Source organism: Zingiber officinale, chromosome 4B, assembly GCF_018446385.1.
Source record: "Zingiber officinale cultivar Zhangliang chromosome 4B, Zo_v1.1, whole genome shotgun sequence".
Classification (NCBI taxonomy): domain Eukaryota; kingdom Viridiplantae; phylum Streptophyta; class Magnoliopsida; order Zingiberales; family Zingiberaceae; genus Zingiber; species Zingiber officinale.
In genome coordinates this window covers 122,059,729-122,078,570 of record NC_055993.1, presented here as the reverse complement: position 1 = coordinate 122,078,570, position 18,842 = coordinate 122,059,729, and the positions used below count along the sequence as shown (strand labels likewise).

Sequence of the window (18,842 nt, the reverse complement as noted above, 5' to 3'; positions counted from 1 at the left end):
TTAATTGAAATTTTAAAACTAAATTAATTAAATTTAAATTTTATTTAATTAATTATATTTTTTAATAAAAAATAATTAAATTAATATTTTTGTTATTCGGTTTAATAGAATTATAAATTTTAAAATTAAAATCAAATCGAATTAATTAAAAATCAAATATAATATTTTTTTAAAAAAAAAGAAAACCGAATTAATCAAACCATTAATAATTTGATTTTATTAAATTTTTACTCTATAATGGACACCACTCTTAAAATATCTATCTAATTAATCTCTCTTTAAACTAATTAAAAAATAATCCAAAATTTAAAATGCAAAAAAATAATCCGAAATTTAAAATACAAAAAATAATCCGAAATTTAAAATATCAGTTTCATAAAAAATAATCCGAAAATTAAAAAGCTATTTTTTATTCGAAAGTTTATCCAAATTTGTTTATTTAAAATTATTATCGATTTAGCTGTTGACTTTTCAAATGAAATAAAAAAGATAAGATAACATTTCAGCAAAAATAACTTTAAAAAGAAAGAGAAGAAGAAGATAGAAGTTGAGTAGCTACTATAAATATACTACTTCATTCAACTCACTCACTCGTTCACTCCCAATTCAATACCTCTCTTTGTTTTTTTTCATCTTCTCCGATCCATTCGTTAGCTTTTGCTATGGCGGGTGGACATGTCATCCCCGTGGGCGAGACGAAGATCTACCCCGGAAGATTGACATCCTACGCTTTGTTCGCTTGCATGGTGGCTTCCTTTGGCGGTCTCATCTTCGGCTACGACATTGGAATATCCGGTGATAATCTACTGATATCCTTAAACTCGATCGATTTGGCTTAACTTGACTCCACTTGATTTGATTTGATCTGATCTGATCTGATCTGATTGACTTGTTTATATGTGGAATTAATTAAGGTGGAGTGACATCTATGGACACGTTCTTGTCCAAGTTCTTTCCCAAGGTGTTAGAGAAAGAGAAACACGTCATCGACAGCAACCAGTACTGTCAGTTCAACAGCGTGCTCTTGTCGACCTTCACCTCCGTCCTTTACTTCGCCGCCTTCGTGTCCTCTTTCTTCGCATCCTCAATAACCAGACGCCTCGGCAGGAAGATCACCATGGTCGGCGGCGGTCTCATCTTCCTCCTCGGAGCCATCATCAATGGCGTCGCTTCCAACGTCCTCATGCTGATCGTCGGCCGCATCCTCCTAGGCCTCGGCGTCGGATTCTCCAGCCAGGTCAGTCACTCGCTTTAATTTTTTCATCATATCCTTCGCCGGAGTTGGGGATTTATTTATTTATTTAGTAGCTTAATTACCGGCCTTTTTCTTTGGATTGATCTCAGGCGGTGCCACTGTACCTGGCCGAGATGGCTCCGATGAAGATCCGAGGCACTCTCAACATCAGCTTCCAGATGATGATCACCGTCGGAATATTCGTGGCGCATCTGGTGAACTACGGCACCTCCAATATCAACGGCGATCTGGGGTGGCGCCTCAGCCTGGGCCTCGCCGCCGTGCCCGCCATCATCGTCACCGTCGGCGCCTTCTTCCTCCCCAATACGCCCAACTCAATGATCGAGCGCAACCAAACCGACAAGGCCAGGACCATGCTCCGAGAAATCCGCGGGACGGACGACATCGACCTCGAGTACGAGGACCTCGTCGCCGCCAGCAAGCAATCTCAGGCGATCAAGGATCCGTTCAAGACTTTGCTCGGGAGGAAGTACAGGCCTCAGCTGGTGATGTCCATCGTCATCCCCAGCCTCCAGCAGCTCACCGGAATCAACGTCGTCATGTTCTATGCGCCGGTCCTGTTCAAGACCATCGGCTTCGGCACCCAGGCCTCGCTCATGTCCGCGGTCATCACCGGCTTCGTCAACCTCGCCTCCACCTTCATTTCCGTCCTCACGGTCGACCGCTTCGGCCGCCGTATTCTCTTCCTCGAGGGCGGTGTCCAGATGACCATCGCCCAAATCATCGTCGGAACACTCATCGGCTGGAAGTTCGGCACCACCGGCATGGGCTATATCCCCAAGACCTACGCCATCTTCATCGTCATCTTCATCTGCATCTTCGTCGCCGCCTTCGCATGGTCGTGGGGCCCCCTCGGATGGCTAGTGCCTAGCGAGATCTACCCCTTGGAAGTCAGGTCGGCGGCACAGAGCATCACCGTCTCCGCTAACATGTTCTGGACCTACGTCATCGCCCAGATCTTCCCGCCAATGCTCTGTTCCTTCAAGTTCGGCCTCTTCTACTTTTTCGCTGCATGGGAGGTGATCATGACCGTCTTCGTCTACTGGTTCCTGCCTGAGACTAAGGGAATTCCAATCGAGGAGATGCAAACCGTCTGGAAGAGCCACTGGTTCTGGGCCAAGTACGTCAACGACGACAATGTCGATTCAGGACACGTGGAGATCTCCAACGTCTCGGTCTAGTATTAGGGTTTGATATTCCTTTTTTTTTTCTTATTCTTAGGTTATGGGTGTCCAATTTCTTAGTTTGCAAATAATTTTATTTTGAGTGGTTTTCTATATTTTAATGGATTTAGATTTTTTTTTATTAATTCATTTTGCATGTAAGGATATGGATTTATAGAAATTCTACATTCTTAAATTTGGGAAAAAAATATTTTTGAGTATTTATTGGTTTAATTTACAAATATTTTAATTTTGATATATTTAAATGAACATTACACAAAAAAAAATGAAATGACGATTTGAAGTTTGTATATATATAATGTGTATTTCGAACCAGAATATTATTTCTATGTTACTGTAGTCTCGCTTGTTCAATCAGTATGTAAATTGATCAACGACCCAGGCCAACATTCGATCATCAATTCATTCACCCTTCAACCCAAGTTAAAATACGCTATTTTAGAATTTTAATTGAAATATTAAAATAGACTATTAGTTCATTCTCTAGTTTTTATCATATTGTAATGATATTATAGATCTATTTCTTCACCTCTTTCTTAGAATTCCTTGAATAATAGAAGGATATATAATATTCCAATGACCTTGATTAAGTCTTATTGAATAGTAAAAAATTTTCTTGTTTGAAATATATATATAACTCGAATCTTCTCAAACTCGAATCCTTATTTTTAATTTTTGTAAATTTTAATCATTATTTTTAGTTTTATAAAAATTAAAAATGATAATTCGAGCTTGGGCAAAGATATAATAATAAAAAAAATGTACCTATATTAGTATAACAAACTCGAATAATAAAATGTACTCTCATGTTTAGTTGGCACGATTGAGTTTGAAAGCCCGTCAAAATTTATATTTCAAATCTATTTTAACGATTGATTCTTAAATTTATAGCTAATAATGGCAAATTTATGTTATTTTAAAATAATAATAATAAAAAACAAATTGTGCACTGTTTTTCTCTCCTACTCGAGTCTTTCTGCTTTTTTTCTGGGTCGTCCATTTTTTCATCAATAAGTTGCCAATCAGACTCAAAATTCTACTATCAATTTCTCATATAAGTTTATTTTCTAGAACATGCAACTTATTTCTTGTTGTTTCCGGTAAATTCCGGAGTATGCAAACTGATCGTCGAGGCTAGTGTTCGACACTATCTCCGTAAACGATATTGCTCCGCTACGGTGCTTAACGGATTGTTGCAATTCGTTCCCAAGATACAACGACGACAATCGTCTCGGAATCGTAGCACTCCGACTTCCGAGACCAGCGAACCTTCTCGTAGGCTTCTTGGACTCTTGAATGCACAAGATGAGTGAGTGAATACTTGAGGAAGAGAAGATTAAGTTGAGTTGATCATCTGGAGGGTTCTATTTATACGGAAGAGCTTTAGGGAAGGGTGTGACCTTTGGGTGGATTAATCTGGGCCGTCGTCAAGAGTTATAACCCTTCACATAGCCCCTTTAATCTCATCCATCGATCTAAGAGTTGTGACCATCTATCACCATCGGATCTGGATCCATTGATCCGATGCTTCAGATCATGTCTCATCCCAAGCCGTCCGATCGTGACTCATTGTGATCCAACGCTCTAGATCGCATCACAAGCGATCCACCATACTTCTTTGCACTGCAATGATCACCTGGAGCCATCCGCCACAAACCGCCTGTCATCTCCCTTTGCCCACGAGGATGCCATGTAGGCACCGCAATGTCACCGGAGCATAAATTTAAGCCGCAGTGCGCCACAAAGCGCCCAAAGCGCCCATCACAAGACGTGGCGGTGGCGGCTCATGTAGCACCGCCGCCTCGAGCAGAGTACCGGTACTTTTCTGAGTTAACTCCAATAACTCAACATCATTAATAAGTAAGGAATGCACATCGGAAATTTCCGATGTGGGACTATTCTCCCTTGCATTTCCTTAATGAATAACCAACGTTATTTTGGGCCGACTTTGAACATTAATTTCTCATTCACCCTTAATCGGTTTTGAGCAAATTAATAGTCTAAATCTATCTACGCGAAACGTAGATTTCAATTTTGAAGTCAATTACGACTTTCAACAATTGATGGCTTCCGATTTTTCCTCCTCAAAATCGTATTGGTCCATTTAGGCCCCAATATCCAACAATCCCCCACATGAATGGAAATTAATGTAATGCGTGTATGCATGCTGACACTTTACAAGAGTCAATCGATAAGTCAATGCATCGGGAGAGGTAGCTTGTGGCTTTGAACCTTCCGTAGTGGAATGCTATCGAGTATACTAGGTTATGCAGTGAACGTGATGTCTTGAACTGCTCAATTGTTTGTGTATACTAAGACAATAACACCCACACAGAGACCTATCTCACCTACTTTAGGTTCTCATGGTTGGTTCCGTTTTGGCCATGGACACCATCTTGGATTCATGAGTGTTTCATTGAAGCGGCCTGTCTTCACACTCACATAGGTGACACTTCTATCAAGAGTATCCTACCATACTCCACCTTATAAGGTATTAGAAGTCACTAAAGCATAAGCTTAACCTCACTACATGAGGTAGGACAGCACAAATTCATCCTAAGATTGGGATAGAGATAAACTATCTCATGTGCAAACACAACTTCAAACTTTGTTGTCCCATTGAACCAAGATCTTGGGATCTCCATCAACAAGGTTGGGTTTCCACTTCATCATTTTCAGTTGTAGATTTTTAATCTCATTCCTCTTGATGAGCAGTATACTTGATCTCGACTCAACCCTTTCGTAAGAGGATCTGCCAAATTATCTTTGGACTTAACATAGTCGATTGCAATCACTCCATTCGAGATCAACTGCCTAATGGTATTATGTCTACGACGTATATGTCTTGACTTCCCATTATACATACTACTCTGTGCCATCCAATCGCCGATTGACTATCACAGTGGATCAGTACGGCAGGTACAGGTTTTTCCCAGCTCGGAATATCTTCCAAGAAGTTCCGCAGCTGCTTTGTCTAGTGCTATAAACTCGGATTCCATAGTTGACCGAGCAATGCACGTCTGCTTAGTGGATTTCCAAGATACTGCTCCCCCACCGATCGTGAATACATATCCACTAGTGGATTTGGAGTCTTTTGTATCTGATATCCAATTAGCATCACAATATCCCTCCAACACAGCGGGATATTTTCCATAATGTAATCCATAGTTCATAGTATATTTCAAATATCTAAGAACTCGCATCAATGCCTTCCAATGGGCGTCGTTTGGATTACTGGTGAAACGACTCAGCTTGTTGACCGTACAGGCAATATCCGGACGTGTGCAGTTTGTAAGATACATCAAACTGCCTATTATCCGAGAGTATTCCAACTGCGATATGGTCTCACCATGGTTTTTCGCTAAGTGTTGACTTAGATCCATAGGTGTTTTACAGAGAAAGATCGTACGCATTGAATCTTTTCAATACCGATTCTACATAATGGGATTGTGTTAGAACTATCCTCTGATGTCCTGAGAATTTTAATTCCCAATATAACATCTGCTTGACCCATATCTTTCATATCGAAATTTTTGGTCAACATTTTCTTTGTAGTCATGATTACATCATGATTACTGCCCATTATTAGCATGTCGTCTACGTACAGACAGACGATTATATAGCCTTTGGGTGTGTCTTTGACATAAATGCATTTGTCACATTCATTTATTCTGAATTCGTTTGACAGCATTACTTTGTCAAATTTTTCGTGCCATTGTTTAGGCGCTTGCTTAAGTCCGTATAACGACTTAACAAGTCGACACACCTTTTTCTCATTTCTTGGAGCTATGAACCCTTCGGGTTGCTCCATATAAATTTCTTCTTCCAACTCACCATTTAAGAACGCAGTCTTAACATCCATTTGATGTATTTCAAGGTCATACAGTGCTGCAATGGCTATTAGCACTCGTATGGACGTAATCCTTGTCACCGGTGAGTAGGTGTCGAAGTAATTAAGGCCTTCCTCTTGCTTGTACCCTTTGGCTACAAGTCTGGCCTTATACTTGTCAATTGATCCATCAGCTTTATACTTACGTTTTAGTATCCACTTACAACCTAATGGTTTATTACCAGAAGGAAGGTCTACTAATTCCTAAGTATGATTATTCATGATAAACTCAATCTCACTATTGACAGCTTCTTTCCACATTGGAGCATCGGGACTAGAGAGAGCCTCACTTAATGTTCTTGGTTCCATTTCTGACATGAAAGTCATGAAATCTGGCCCGAACGATTTCTCAACTCTAGCCCGTTTGCTACGACGTGGCTCTTTGTTTTGATCGTCAATAGTTCTTTTATAACAGCTAAGTTCGGTAACGACATTCTCGTTTGAACTTCCGTTGTTATCATTTTCAACATTTCCCTTCTTATTTGGGAATACGTTTTCAAAGAATATTGCATTCCGAGATTCTATGGTTGTTCCCACATGAATATCAGGAATGTCTGATTTGTGAACTAGGAAACGATATGCACTACTATTATGGGCATATCCGACAAATACCGCATCGAACGTTTTAGGTCCGATCTTTACTTGCTTTGGTTTAGGTACTTCGACCTTTGCCAAGCACCCCCACACTTTCAGGTATTTGTACGATGGCTCGCGGCCTTTCCATAGTTCATAAGGAGTTTTATCACTTTTCTTATGAGGGATTTTGTTGAGAATGTGATTTGTCGATAATATTGCTTCCCCCCACAAGTTTTGAGGTAAGCCTGAATTTATCAACAAGGCATTCATCATCTCTTTTAGTGTCCGATTTTTACGTTCGGCAACACCGTTCGATTGAGGTGAGTAAGGTGCCGTTGTTTGATGAATAATGCCAGATTCTGAACAAAATTCATTAAACGGTGCACCATATTCTCCACCTCTATCGCTACGAATTATTTTAATTCATTTGTCAAGTTGATTTTCAACTTCTGTTTTATAAGTTCTAAATGCCTCTAGGGCTTCGTCTTTACTTCTTAAAAGAAAGACATAACAGAACTTTGTGCAGTCATCGATAAAAGTAATAAAATACTTTTTACCTCCTCTAGTTTGCACAAATTTCAAGTCGCATAGATCACTATGTATTAACTCTAGAGGAGTCGTTGACCTTTCCACCGAATGAAAAGGTAGTTTCGTCATTTTTGCTTCCACGCACACTTCATATTTGTGTGTTCCGTCAACATTGTCGTTTGGTAATAAATTTAATTTGACGAGACGTTTAAGAGTATTATTATGCACATGTCCGAGTCGATCATGCCACAAATTAAAACACTCAACAACATAGCTGGAAGCATTTATCTTATTACCATCAATATTTCGGAGTACAGGCATTACAACCATTTTGAATAGACCCTTTTCTAGGTACCCCTTTCCTACGAAGATATTATTCTTCGTAAGTACAAAGTTGTCTGACTGGAACACTAGCCTAAATCCGGCCTTAACTAGTGCCGCTCCAGAAACTAGGTTCTTACTGATGTCGGGAACATGGAGTACATCAATGAGTGTTAGCTCCTTTCCGGACGTCATCTTCAGAACAACTTTTCCGAGTCCGACAATTGGCGACGTCGTGGAATTACCCATATAGAGCTTCCTGCCATTTATCGGAGTATACTTGGAGAACATCGCCTTATCGGAACAGATATGACGAGTTGCTCCAGTATCAATGAACCACTGCTTCGGGTTGGTATCCACCAAGTTGGCTTCAAATACAACCGCAGTGAGATCCAAGTCCTTAAGAGAGGTTGCAACGTGGTTCGCAGTATCCTTTGGCCCCTTGGTTGGCTTCTTCGGGCGTCTGCAGTCCTTGGACAGGTGTCCTGCCTTTCCACAGTTGTAGCAGGATCCCTTGAACTTCTTTGCTTGTGCCTTCTTCTTGAACTGTTTCGGCTTTTTAGCGTTCGGCTCGACCAGGTTGGACATATCGTCTATAGTCCGCTTGGTTCCTCTGCAGTCGGATAACTTTCGATTATCCTCCTCTATTCGTAGCCTCAGGATCTTTGCTTGTGCTTTAGGTAATTCTTGAAATCCTTCCATGACGGAGGGAGCTTCTCAATTACAGCAGCAATTGCGAATGACTCGTTCAGCTTCATTCCTTCGGCGTCCAGATCATGCAGTATTAATTGCATATCTTGGACTTGAGATGAGACGCTCTTTGAGTCCACCATCTTGAAATCCAGAAACCGGCCGACGATGAATTTCTTCAGTCCGGCATTTTCGGTCTTGTATTTCTTCTCAAGCGATTCCCACAAAGATTTCGCTGTCTCCAATGAACAATACACGTTATACAACGTGTTGTCCAAGGCGTTGAGAATGTAGTTGCGACACAGAACATCTCCGTGCGTCCACGTATCACAAGCAACCTTGCTACCGTCCGTAGCGATCGGCGGGTCTTCACGCAAAACCGTATAAGGTTTAGCGTTGTTAAGTAAACAAGATCTTCGCCGCCATCTTTGAAGTCGGCCCGTGAATTTCTCCGCTTTTCTCCGTGCGTAATGGATGCTCGAACGGTGGTCGAACACCGTTGGAATAGCGGCCGAATGGCGGTTGGAACGTCGTTGGTAGCCATATCGCTTGTACGGAATATCGCTTACATTGTTGTTTCCGGTGAAATTCGGAGTATGCAAACCGATCGTCGAGGCTAGTGTTCGACACTATCTCAGTACTGATATTGCTCCGCTTCTTAATCGGATTGTTGCAATTGGCCCCAAGATACAACGACGACAATCGTCTTGGAATCGTAGCACTCCGACTTCCGAGACCAACGAACCTTCTCGTAGGCTTCTTGGACTCTTGAATGCACAAGATGAGGGAGGGGATACTTGGGGAAGAGAAGGTGAAGTTGAGTGGATGGTTCTATTTATACAGAAGGAAGAGGCTTTAGGGAGGGGTGTGACCTTTGGGTGGATTAATCTGGGCCGTCCGGACTGAAGAGTTATAACCCTTCACATAGCCCCTTTAATCTCATCCATCAGATCTAAGAGTTGTGACCCTCAGATCTATCAGCCATCGGATCTGGATCCATTGATCCGATGCTTCAGATCATGTCTCATCCCAAGCCGTCAGATCGTGACTCATTGTGATCCAACGCTCTAGATCGCATCACAAGCGATCCACCATACTTCTTTGATCAACGTTGATCAACGGCTGCCATCCGTTCGCCCAACCAACTGTCCAGTCATCTCCCTTTGCCCACGAGGATGCCACATAGGCACTGCCATGTCAGGTACTAGCCTGACACGTCACCCGAGTGCCATGTAGGCACTGCAATGTCACCTGGAGCATAAATTTAAGCTCCTCAATGCTCCTCGCGACGATGCGAAGTGCAAAGTGCGCCTACAAAGCGCCCAAAGCGCCCATTGCGCACGTGCGCACGTGGCGGGTGGCGGGCTCACAGGTGCGAGCACCTGCTCGCCCCTGAGCAGAGAGTACCTGGTACTTTTCTGAGTTAACTCCAATAACTCAACATCATTAATAAGTAAGGAATGCACATCGGAAATTTCCGATGTGAGACTATTCTCCCTTGCATTTCCTTAATGAATAACCAACGTTATTTTGGGCCGACTTTGAACATTAATTTCTCATTCACCCTTAATCGGTTTTGAGCAAATTAATAGTCTAAATCTATCTATGCGAAACGTAGATTTCAATTTTGAAGTCAATTACGACTTTCAACAATTGATGGCTTCCGATTTTTCCTCCTCAAAATCATATTGGTCCATTTAGGCCCCAATATCCAACATTTCTAACTCCTGTGGTGATTTTCTAACTGACCTCGCCCAAAAGTCGAAGAGACGGAAAGCTGAAAATATAACGTTCTCACTAACCTCTAGTAGATTCTGCATAGACCTACAATATAGATTAAGTCAGTGCCGAGCCAGGGAAGGAGTCCCCGACGTTGGTCTTCCGATGCTCAAGTCAGTCATCGACGATGAAAAATGAAACGGAGTAACAAGAAGACTGTTGTAGCGTAAACAATGAATATCGCATGTATCGCGTACTTCTGCCGATACTTAGACCCACCCTTTATATAGAGTTTCGGTAGCATGTGTGCACGATTCCCAAGGCGAGCACACATATGAAATCTTTCCCTAAAAAGACGTGTCAGTAATGTTGGAGTGTATACTGAAAGCCTAAGCTTTTGTAAACATTTGTTTTGAATAAAGAATCACATTTGGTCAAATTATCTACATTTGTTTGTAGTTGTTCAATTAATTTATACTGTAGATAACATAGTATGTGGTGTCACATACAGAAGATGATGTTATCAGTACCTTATAAATTATAAACAGTAGCTCACGACCAAAATGGAAAGGAACAAACCATAAGAAGGTCGTAGTGTAATTAGGTATTAGTTTATCTTGACTATATAATTACACTAGTACACTCAGAGTGTATTGAGTAGGACCATTTGAGGTCGTTTCTTTTATACTGACTTTATAAATGAACAAAGACCTCGGTTATTATGGAAGTGTGTGCTCTTAATCCTAATATAATAACAAGCACATATATTTGATATTTATTTCTTTAATTTATCAATGGGTGAGATTTAGTTCGATGAATCAATAAACCCGATAAGTTGGGAAATGATATCACTTATAGTGTGTGTTGTTGATTATAGAAGGAAATTGTGTCCTAGAGATACTAGGTTGATAATGTCCCCAAGAGGAGCTCATAAAGATTGTTATGTTAAACCCTGCAAGTGGACTTAGTCCGACATGATGATAAGGTTGAGTGGTACTACTCTTGGACTAAGATATTAATTAAATGAGTTGTCAGTAACTCACTTAATTAGTGGACATTCGATATCTTAAACACAGGGAGACTAACACACTCATAATAAGAAGGAGCCCAAAAATGTAATTTGGGATTGGTGCGGTAGTTCAATAATAGTTCTCTAGTGGAATGAATTATTATTGATAAAATTAAGTTATGTGTTCGGGGCGAACACGGGATGCTTAATTTTATCGGGAGACCAAAACCAATTCCTCCTCTCGGTCCCTATCGTAGCCTCTTATTTATAGAGTACTATACCTACCTATACCCACTTCTATACCCACCTTAAGGGGGCCAGCCAAGCTAGCTTGGAAACAAGCTAGGCCCGGCCTAAGCATGAATTGGGGTGGCCGGCCCTAGCTTGAACCCAAGCTAGAGGGGCCGGCCATATTAAATTAAAAAGGATTTTAATTTTAATTTTTATTATGTGGAAGATATAATTTAAAGATAATTAAAATTAAATATCTCTCTTGTAAAAGATCTATAAAAGATTAAAGAAAGAGATTAGATTTCTTTCCTTATTTGTAGATTGGTGAGATATTTTATTTTATCTTTAAAAATTATTCACATGTTGTAAAATTAAAATTATGGAAATTTCTTTTTATCAACCATGAAGAGATTTTTGAAGAGAAATTTTAATTTTAAAATTTCCGGAAACAAATTAGGAAGTTTTAATTTGTTGATTAAAACTTGTCTAATTACTTCCTTTTGATGTGGTCGACCAATATAGTTTAATTGGGGAAATTTTATTTTATTTTTCTCAATTAAATCATGTCAAGGAAATTAAGGAAATTTTATTGTAATTAAATTTCCTAATTTGCCTAGGCCAAGGAATATAAAAGAAGAGGTGGGGGTGCCTTCATGGAACAACCTCTTTTATTTCTCTCCCTCTTTTGTTCCTTGGTGTGGCCGGCCATCATCATCCTCTCCCTCTCTTCCTCTTGTGATGGCTGAACCTCTCTCTTCCCTTGGAGCTCTTGTGGTGGCCGGATACTACTTGGAGAAGAAGAAGAAGAAGGAGAGAAAGCTAGCATCTCTTGGAGCTTGGTTGGTGTTTTGATCTTCTTCCTTGGTGAAGCTTCCTTATTGTTGGCCGAACCTAGCTAGGAGGAGAAGAAGGTGGCTGGTGGTTTCTCATCTCGGAAGATCGTTGCCCACACAACGTCCGAGGTTAGAAGAGGAATATGGTAGAAGATCAAGAGGTTTTTCTACAAGGTATAACTAGTAATTTTTCTTTCCGCATCATACTAGTTATTTTTGGAAATAATACCAAATACAAGAGGCTTACGATTCTAGTATTTCGAATATGTTTTTTCGATGTTGTATTCTTTTGTTTTATTTTTCCTTGTGATTTGATTGTTCTTTTTGGTTAACCTAAAGTTATTTTAGGAAATTAAATATTAGCTTTCTATAAAAGGTTTTGTCTAGTCGGTGGTGGTTGCTCCCATATCCAAGAAGGTCGTGTGCCTCGCCACGTCAGTACTGGGAACCAATTATGGAAATTAATATTTAATGGAATTAATAACTTAAGGTGATTTGGGTCGAACGTGTTAAGTTCCGCAGGAGACCCAAGTCAAAACCTAAAAGAACGAATAGATTAAGTTTTGGATCAAATGTGTTAAGTTCCGCAGGCGATCCGAAATTTAATTTAAAAGAACACATGGTAGCTAGGAAAAGGTTCAGACCTTTGTACAAAATTTTTGTACAGTGGAACCTCTAGGTTTTCCGAGTAGTAACCAACAAGGTATCGCTCAGGGGTTTTGCCTCTGTGTATTTGGTATTAGGTTAATTATGCACATGTCATACATAATTTAGGCAGGTTAATAGTAGGATGTGCTAACTTTGTGGATGCAGGATCTAACTATTATAGCTTTTAGTTATTATGTGTGTGATTGGACCCTTGGACATGTCAAGGGCATTTATATGTGTGTGCATGATTGTATTAAAATACAGCAGGAGCTATATTTAGTTTTATTAGGATTTTATTTTTGATCTAGATACATGTACATTTCTTTTATGGAATATAGGATCAAAAATGTAAAATTCTATTTATGTCGCGGATCGAATCTTGCAAAGCGTGGAACCTTCTAAGGACCAGAGGCGCAGCGGAACTAGGAGCAAGATGGATGCGACAGTGGCGGTGGCCAAATATGGCAGCAGCTTGGGATGAAAACACACGGAGGACAACTAGAGATAAAAGCCATAATAGTTGAAAATTAGATTTTCTATTTATTGCTTTTATATTGTGCTGTGTGTGCATGTTAGTTTACAAGTTTAGTAGGCTAGCATAGTTAAAATTCCTCATTTATAAATAGCTAAGTGGGAGAGGGTTTTTTAAGTAAATCTCATGGTCTCCATTACTGGTTTGTAGGTGATGCAAACAAGCTTGTGCGTTGGCTCTGAGTGCCTTCCTCCATAACGGATGAGCTTGTTTGTGGATCACTAGAACAGACTTCCATTTTTGAATGACTATAGGAAGTTAATTAAGAGCGTGTGATCTTCCCCAATGGAAGGGGCATACTCTTATTAATGGACTTAGTGTCAAGTAATGGTATACACTTAGACACATCTAATAGTATCCTCCCTATCGGAGTCACTGCTATTATTTGTGTGACCAAAAGACACCAACTATTAATTTTATTTGTCAAAAAGTTAGGTTGACAAGATAATAAAATTAATGAGTTAAAACCCTCCTTTTACAAATGTTGAATTTGTATACGTCCACACTAACGTGGCATACAAAATTCACGGTGTTTTGAGGTGTTGGTTAATTTAAAATAGTATTGTTTGAGGAATCAATATTATTCTAAATTTAGAGTTCTAACCAAAAGTTATTTGTGATTCTTAGGATGACTTTCAACCCACTGTCCATCATACTTCAACAGAATAGACTTACTGGACCTAATTACATAGATTGGAAAAGGAACCTAGACATTGTTCTTACTGCTGAAAGCTATAAATTTGTACTAACTGAGCCTTGCCCTGAAGCACTTACTGGTGAATCTACCCAAGAGGAGATTGAATATCATAGGAAATGGGTAAAAGCAGATGAGATGGCGCGGTGTTACATTTTGGCTTCAATGTCAAATGTATTGCAACATCAGCATCAAGATTTACCAACAGCTTATGATATTATGAACAATCTCAAGGAACTCTTTGGTCATCAGGATAGGGCTTCTAGACAAGAAGCTATGAGAAAGATAATGACAGCCACCATGCAAGAGGGTACTCCTGTAAGGGATCATATCCTAAAGATGATGGCTTATCTGAACGAGATACAGATCCTTGGAGGAGAAATTGATGGGGAAACCCAGATCGATATGATCCTCCAAATGCTACCTAGAAGTTTTGAGCAGTTCCGCCTGAACTATAATATGAATAAGAGGATTTATTCATTAGCGGAACTACTGACAGAACTTCAAGCAGCAGAAGGATTATTTCATCACAATGCTCAAATTCACTATGCTGAAAATAGTTCTACTTCTAAACCGAGAGGAAAGAAGAAGAAGAAACAAGCTGGTTCAGCAAAGAAAGTGAATAAATCTCAGAGTACAGGATTTAAAGCTGGAGTGAAGAAGCCGAAGGGCAAGTGCTTCATCTACAAGCAGGCAGGACATTGGAAGGCGGACTGTCCTCGTAGGAACCAAAACAAAGGTATATCTCATGCTCTAGTTGTTGAAACATGTTTAGCGGTGTTATCTACCAGCACCTGGTGTGTAGATACAGGAGCCACTGATCATGTCTGCAATTCTCTGCAGGGGTTCCAGGAAACCCGACGACTATCTGAAGGAGAGATTACCGTCTACATGGGCAATGCTACTAAGGTGGCAGCTGTTGTAGTGGGAGACGTCTACTTATCTTTTAGTAGAAATAGAAATTTGATTTTAAGAAATTATCTTTATGTACCAGTTTTAGAAAGAATTTAATTTCAGTTTCTAAACTGTTTTTAGATGGATATTCAGTTTCTTTCAGTAACGATGTAGTTATTAAAAGAAATAAAGTGATTATCTGTTCTGGTGCATTAGTTGGCAATTTGTATACTTTAAATCCAATTTCTTCCACAAGGCAAAACATGGAAATTTATAACTCATCTTCTAACTCTAATAAAAGAAAAGAACCTTCGGAAATGAACCAAGCATATCTTTGGCATCTAAGGCTTGGTCATATTAACTTAAGTAGGATTCAGAGGCTTATAGCTGATGGACTTTTGAGTTCGCTAGAGTTGGAAAATTTTCCAACTTGTGAATCTTGCTTGGAAGGTAAAATGACCAAGAGGTCATTCAAGGCCAAGGGGTATAGAACCAAAGAAATGTTAGAATTGGTTCATTCTGATTTGTGTGGTCCTATGTCTGTCCAGGCAAGAGGAGGTTTTGAATATTTTGTCTCTTTTATAGATGATTATTCAAGATACAGATATATTTACCTAATGCGCCGCAAGTCCGAGTGCTTTGATAAGTTCAAAGAGTACAAGACTGATGTGGAAAAATGACTAGGTAAAAGTATCAAGACACTACGATCTGATCGTGGTGGCGAATACCTCTTAGGAGAGTTTAGGAATTACTTATCAGAGGCTGGGATTCAATCCCAACTGTCCGCACCTGGTACACCCCAACAAAATGGTGTGGCAGAATGAAGGAATAGGACTCTTATGGAGATGGTTAGATCGATGATGAGTTATTCAGAATTACTAAATTCGTTTTGGGGATATGCTCTGGAAACAGCAGTGTACATTCTGAACTTAGTACCTTCTAAATCAGTTTCTTCTACTCCCACAGAATTATGGAATGGGCGAAAGTCCAGTCTAAGACATATTCGGATTTGGGGTAGTCCAGCACATGTTTGAAACCTGATATGATAAGTTAGAATCTCGCATGAAGTTCGCGTGTTTGTAGGGTATCCCAAAGGAACGAAAGGTGGTTTATTTTATAGTCCTAAAGACCAGAAGGTCATTGTTAGCACCAATGCCCAGTTTTTAGAAGAAGACTATATAATGGATCACAAACCCAGTAGCAAAGTTGTTTTAGAAGAACTTAGAGAGGACACGTCTACTTCAGTACCAACAGTACAAGATGAAGTACCACAAGAGACTGCAACACGTGTCACACATGATACACAACCACAGACAGTGCCTCGTCGTAGTGGGAGGGTTGTAAGGCAGCCTGAAAGATTCATGTTTTTGGGAGAGTCTTCGGACTTGATCCTGGGTAAACATGAACCTGATCCACGAACATATAATGAAGCATTAGAAGATATAGATGCAGCATCTTGGCAAAAGGCAATGAATTCTGAAATAGAGTCTATGTACTCTAATAAGGTCTGGGAGCTTGTAGAACCACCTGATGGTGTAAAAGCCGTTGGATGCAAGTGGATCTACAAAAGGAAAAGAGGGACAGACAAGAAGGTAGAAACCTTCAAAGCTAGGCTTGTTGCGAAAGGGTACACTCGGAAAGAGGGAATCGATTATGAGAAGACCTTTTCACCGGTAGCCATGCTTAAGTCTATCCGGATACTCTTATCCATTGCTGCTCATATGAATTATGAGATTTGGCAAATGGATGTCAAGACAGCTTTCCTTAATGGAAGTCTTGAAGAGAACATCCATATGAAGCAACTAGAAGGGTTCATTGAAAAAGGCAAAGAGCATCTAGTGTGTAAGCTCAATCGGTCCATTTATGGACTAAAGCAAGCTTCAAGATCTTGGAACATCCGGTTTAATGAAGTAATCCAGTCATATGGATTTATTCAAAGTCCGGATGAGTCTTGTGTATATAAGAAGTGTAACGGAAACGTGGTGGTATTTCTTGTACTATACGTAGATGATATTTTGTTAATTGACAACAATGTCAAAGTATTATCAGACGTAAGGGTATGGTTGTCCAAACAATTTGATATGAAGGACTTAGGAGAGTGTGCACACATTCTTGGGATCAAAGTAATAAGGGATCACAAGAAAAGAATGTTGTGTCTGTCCCAAGCTTCATATATAGATACAATCCTTGCTCATTTTAGCATGCAAGATTCCAAGAAAGGTTTCTTACCTTTTAGGCATGGAGTAGCTCTATCTAAAGAGATGTCTCCGAAGACATCAAAAGAGATAGAGGACATGAAAGCAGTTCCATATGCTTCGGCTGTAGGAAGCCTAATGTATGCAATGTTATGTACGAGACCTGATATCTGTTTTGCCGTGGGCATGGTCAGCAGATATCAGAGTAACCCTGGACAAGGACATTGGACTGCGGTAAAGCATATATTAAAGTACCTGAGAAGGACTAGAGATTATATGCTAGTTTATCAAGCAGATGATTTGCTCCCTGTGGGTTACACGGATTCAAATTTCCAATCAGATAGGGACAACAGTAAGTCTACATCAGGCTATGTGTTTACTTTAGGAGGTGGAGCCATTTCATGGAGGAGTGTTAAGCAGAAATGCGTTTCGGACTCAACCATGGAAGTTGAGTATGTAGCAGCTTCTGAAGCAGATAAAGAAGCAGTATGACTCAAGAACTTTCTAATGGACTTAGATGTGATTCCTGGTTTGCCCAAAATCATCACAATTTATTTTGATAATAGCGGTGCAGTTGCAAACTCGAAGGAACCACGAGCTCATAAGGCAAGTAAACATATAGAGCGCAAGTACCACCTGATACGAGATATCGTGAAGCGAGGAGAAGTTGTCATCGCCAAGATTGCATCAGCGGATAACCTGACAGATCCTTTCACTAAGGCCCTTCCGGCGAAAGCTTTCGATCGGCATGTGGAGGGAATGGGAATCAGATGTATGGTAGAAGATATGGCAGCTTAGTCATTAGTATAAGTGGGAGATTGTTGGAGTGTATACTGAAAGCCTAAGCTTTTGTAAACATTTGTTTTGAATAAAGAATCACATTTGGTCAAATTATCTACATTTGTTTGTAGTTGTTCAATTAATTTATACTGTAGATAACATAGTATGTGGTGTCACATACAGAAGATGATGTTATCAGTACCTTATAAATTATAAACAGTAGCTCATGACCAAAATGGAAAGGAACAAACCATAAGAAGGTCGTAGTGTAATTAGGTATTAGTTTATCTTGACTATATAATTACACTAGTACGCTCAGAGTGTATTGAGTAGGACCATTTGAGGTCGTTTCTTTTATACTGACTTTATAAATGAACAAAGACCTCGGTTATTATGGAAGTGTGTGCTCTTAATCCTAATATAATAACAAGCACATATATTTGATATTTATTTCTTTAATTTATCAATGGGTGAGATTTAGTTCGATGAATCAATAAACCCGATAAGTTGGGAAATGATATCACTTATAGTGTGTGTTGTTGATTATAGAAGGAAATTGTGTCCTAGAGATACTAGGTTGATAATGTCCCCAAGAGGAGCTCATAAAGATTGTCATGTTAAACCCTGCAAGTGGACTTAGTCCGACATGATGATAAGGTTGAGTGGTACTACTCTTGGACTAAGATATTAATTAAATGAGTTGTCAGTAACTCACTTAATTAGTGGACATTCGATATCTTAAACACAGGGAGACTAACACACACATAATAAGAAGGAGCCCAAAAATGTAATTTGGGATTGGTGCGGTAGTTCAATAATAGTTCTCTAGTGGAATGAATTATTATTGATAAAATTAAGTTGTGT

General features: G+C 39.7%; 1 protein-coding gene across 1 annotated transcript; it reads left to right on the top strand.

Annotated features, from left to right (window-relative positions):
• Window positions 1–662: 662 nt before the first annotated feature.
• Window positions 663–2,436, top strand: LOC121977909 (sugar transport protein MST7-like). The gene is made up of 3 exons (XM_042530312.1): window positions 663–795; window positions 915–1,237; window positions 1,345–2,436. Exons 1-3 carry the CDS (start codon window positions 663–665, stop codon window positions 2,434–2,436), a joined length of 1,548 nt encoding a protein of 515 aa, XP_042386246.1.
• Window positions 2,437–18,842: the final 16,406 nt, after the last annotated feature.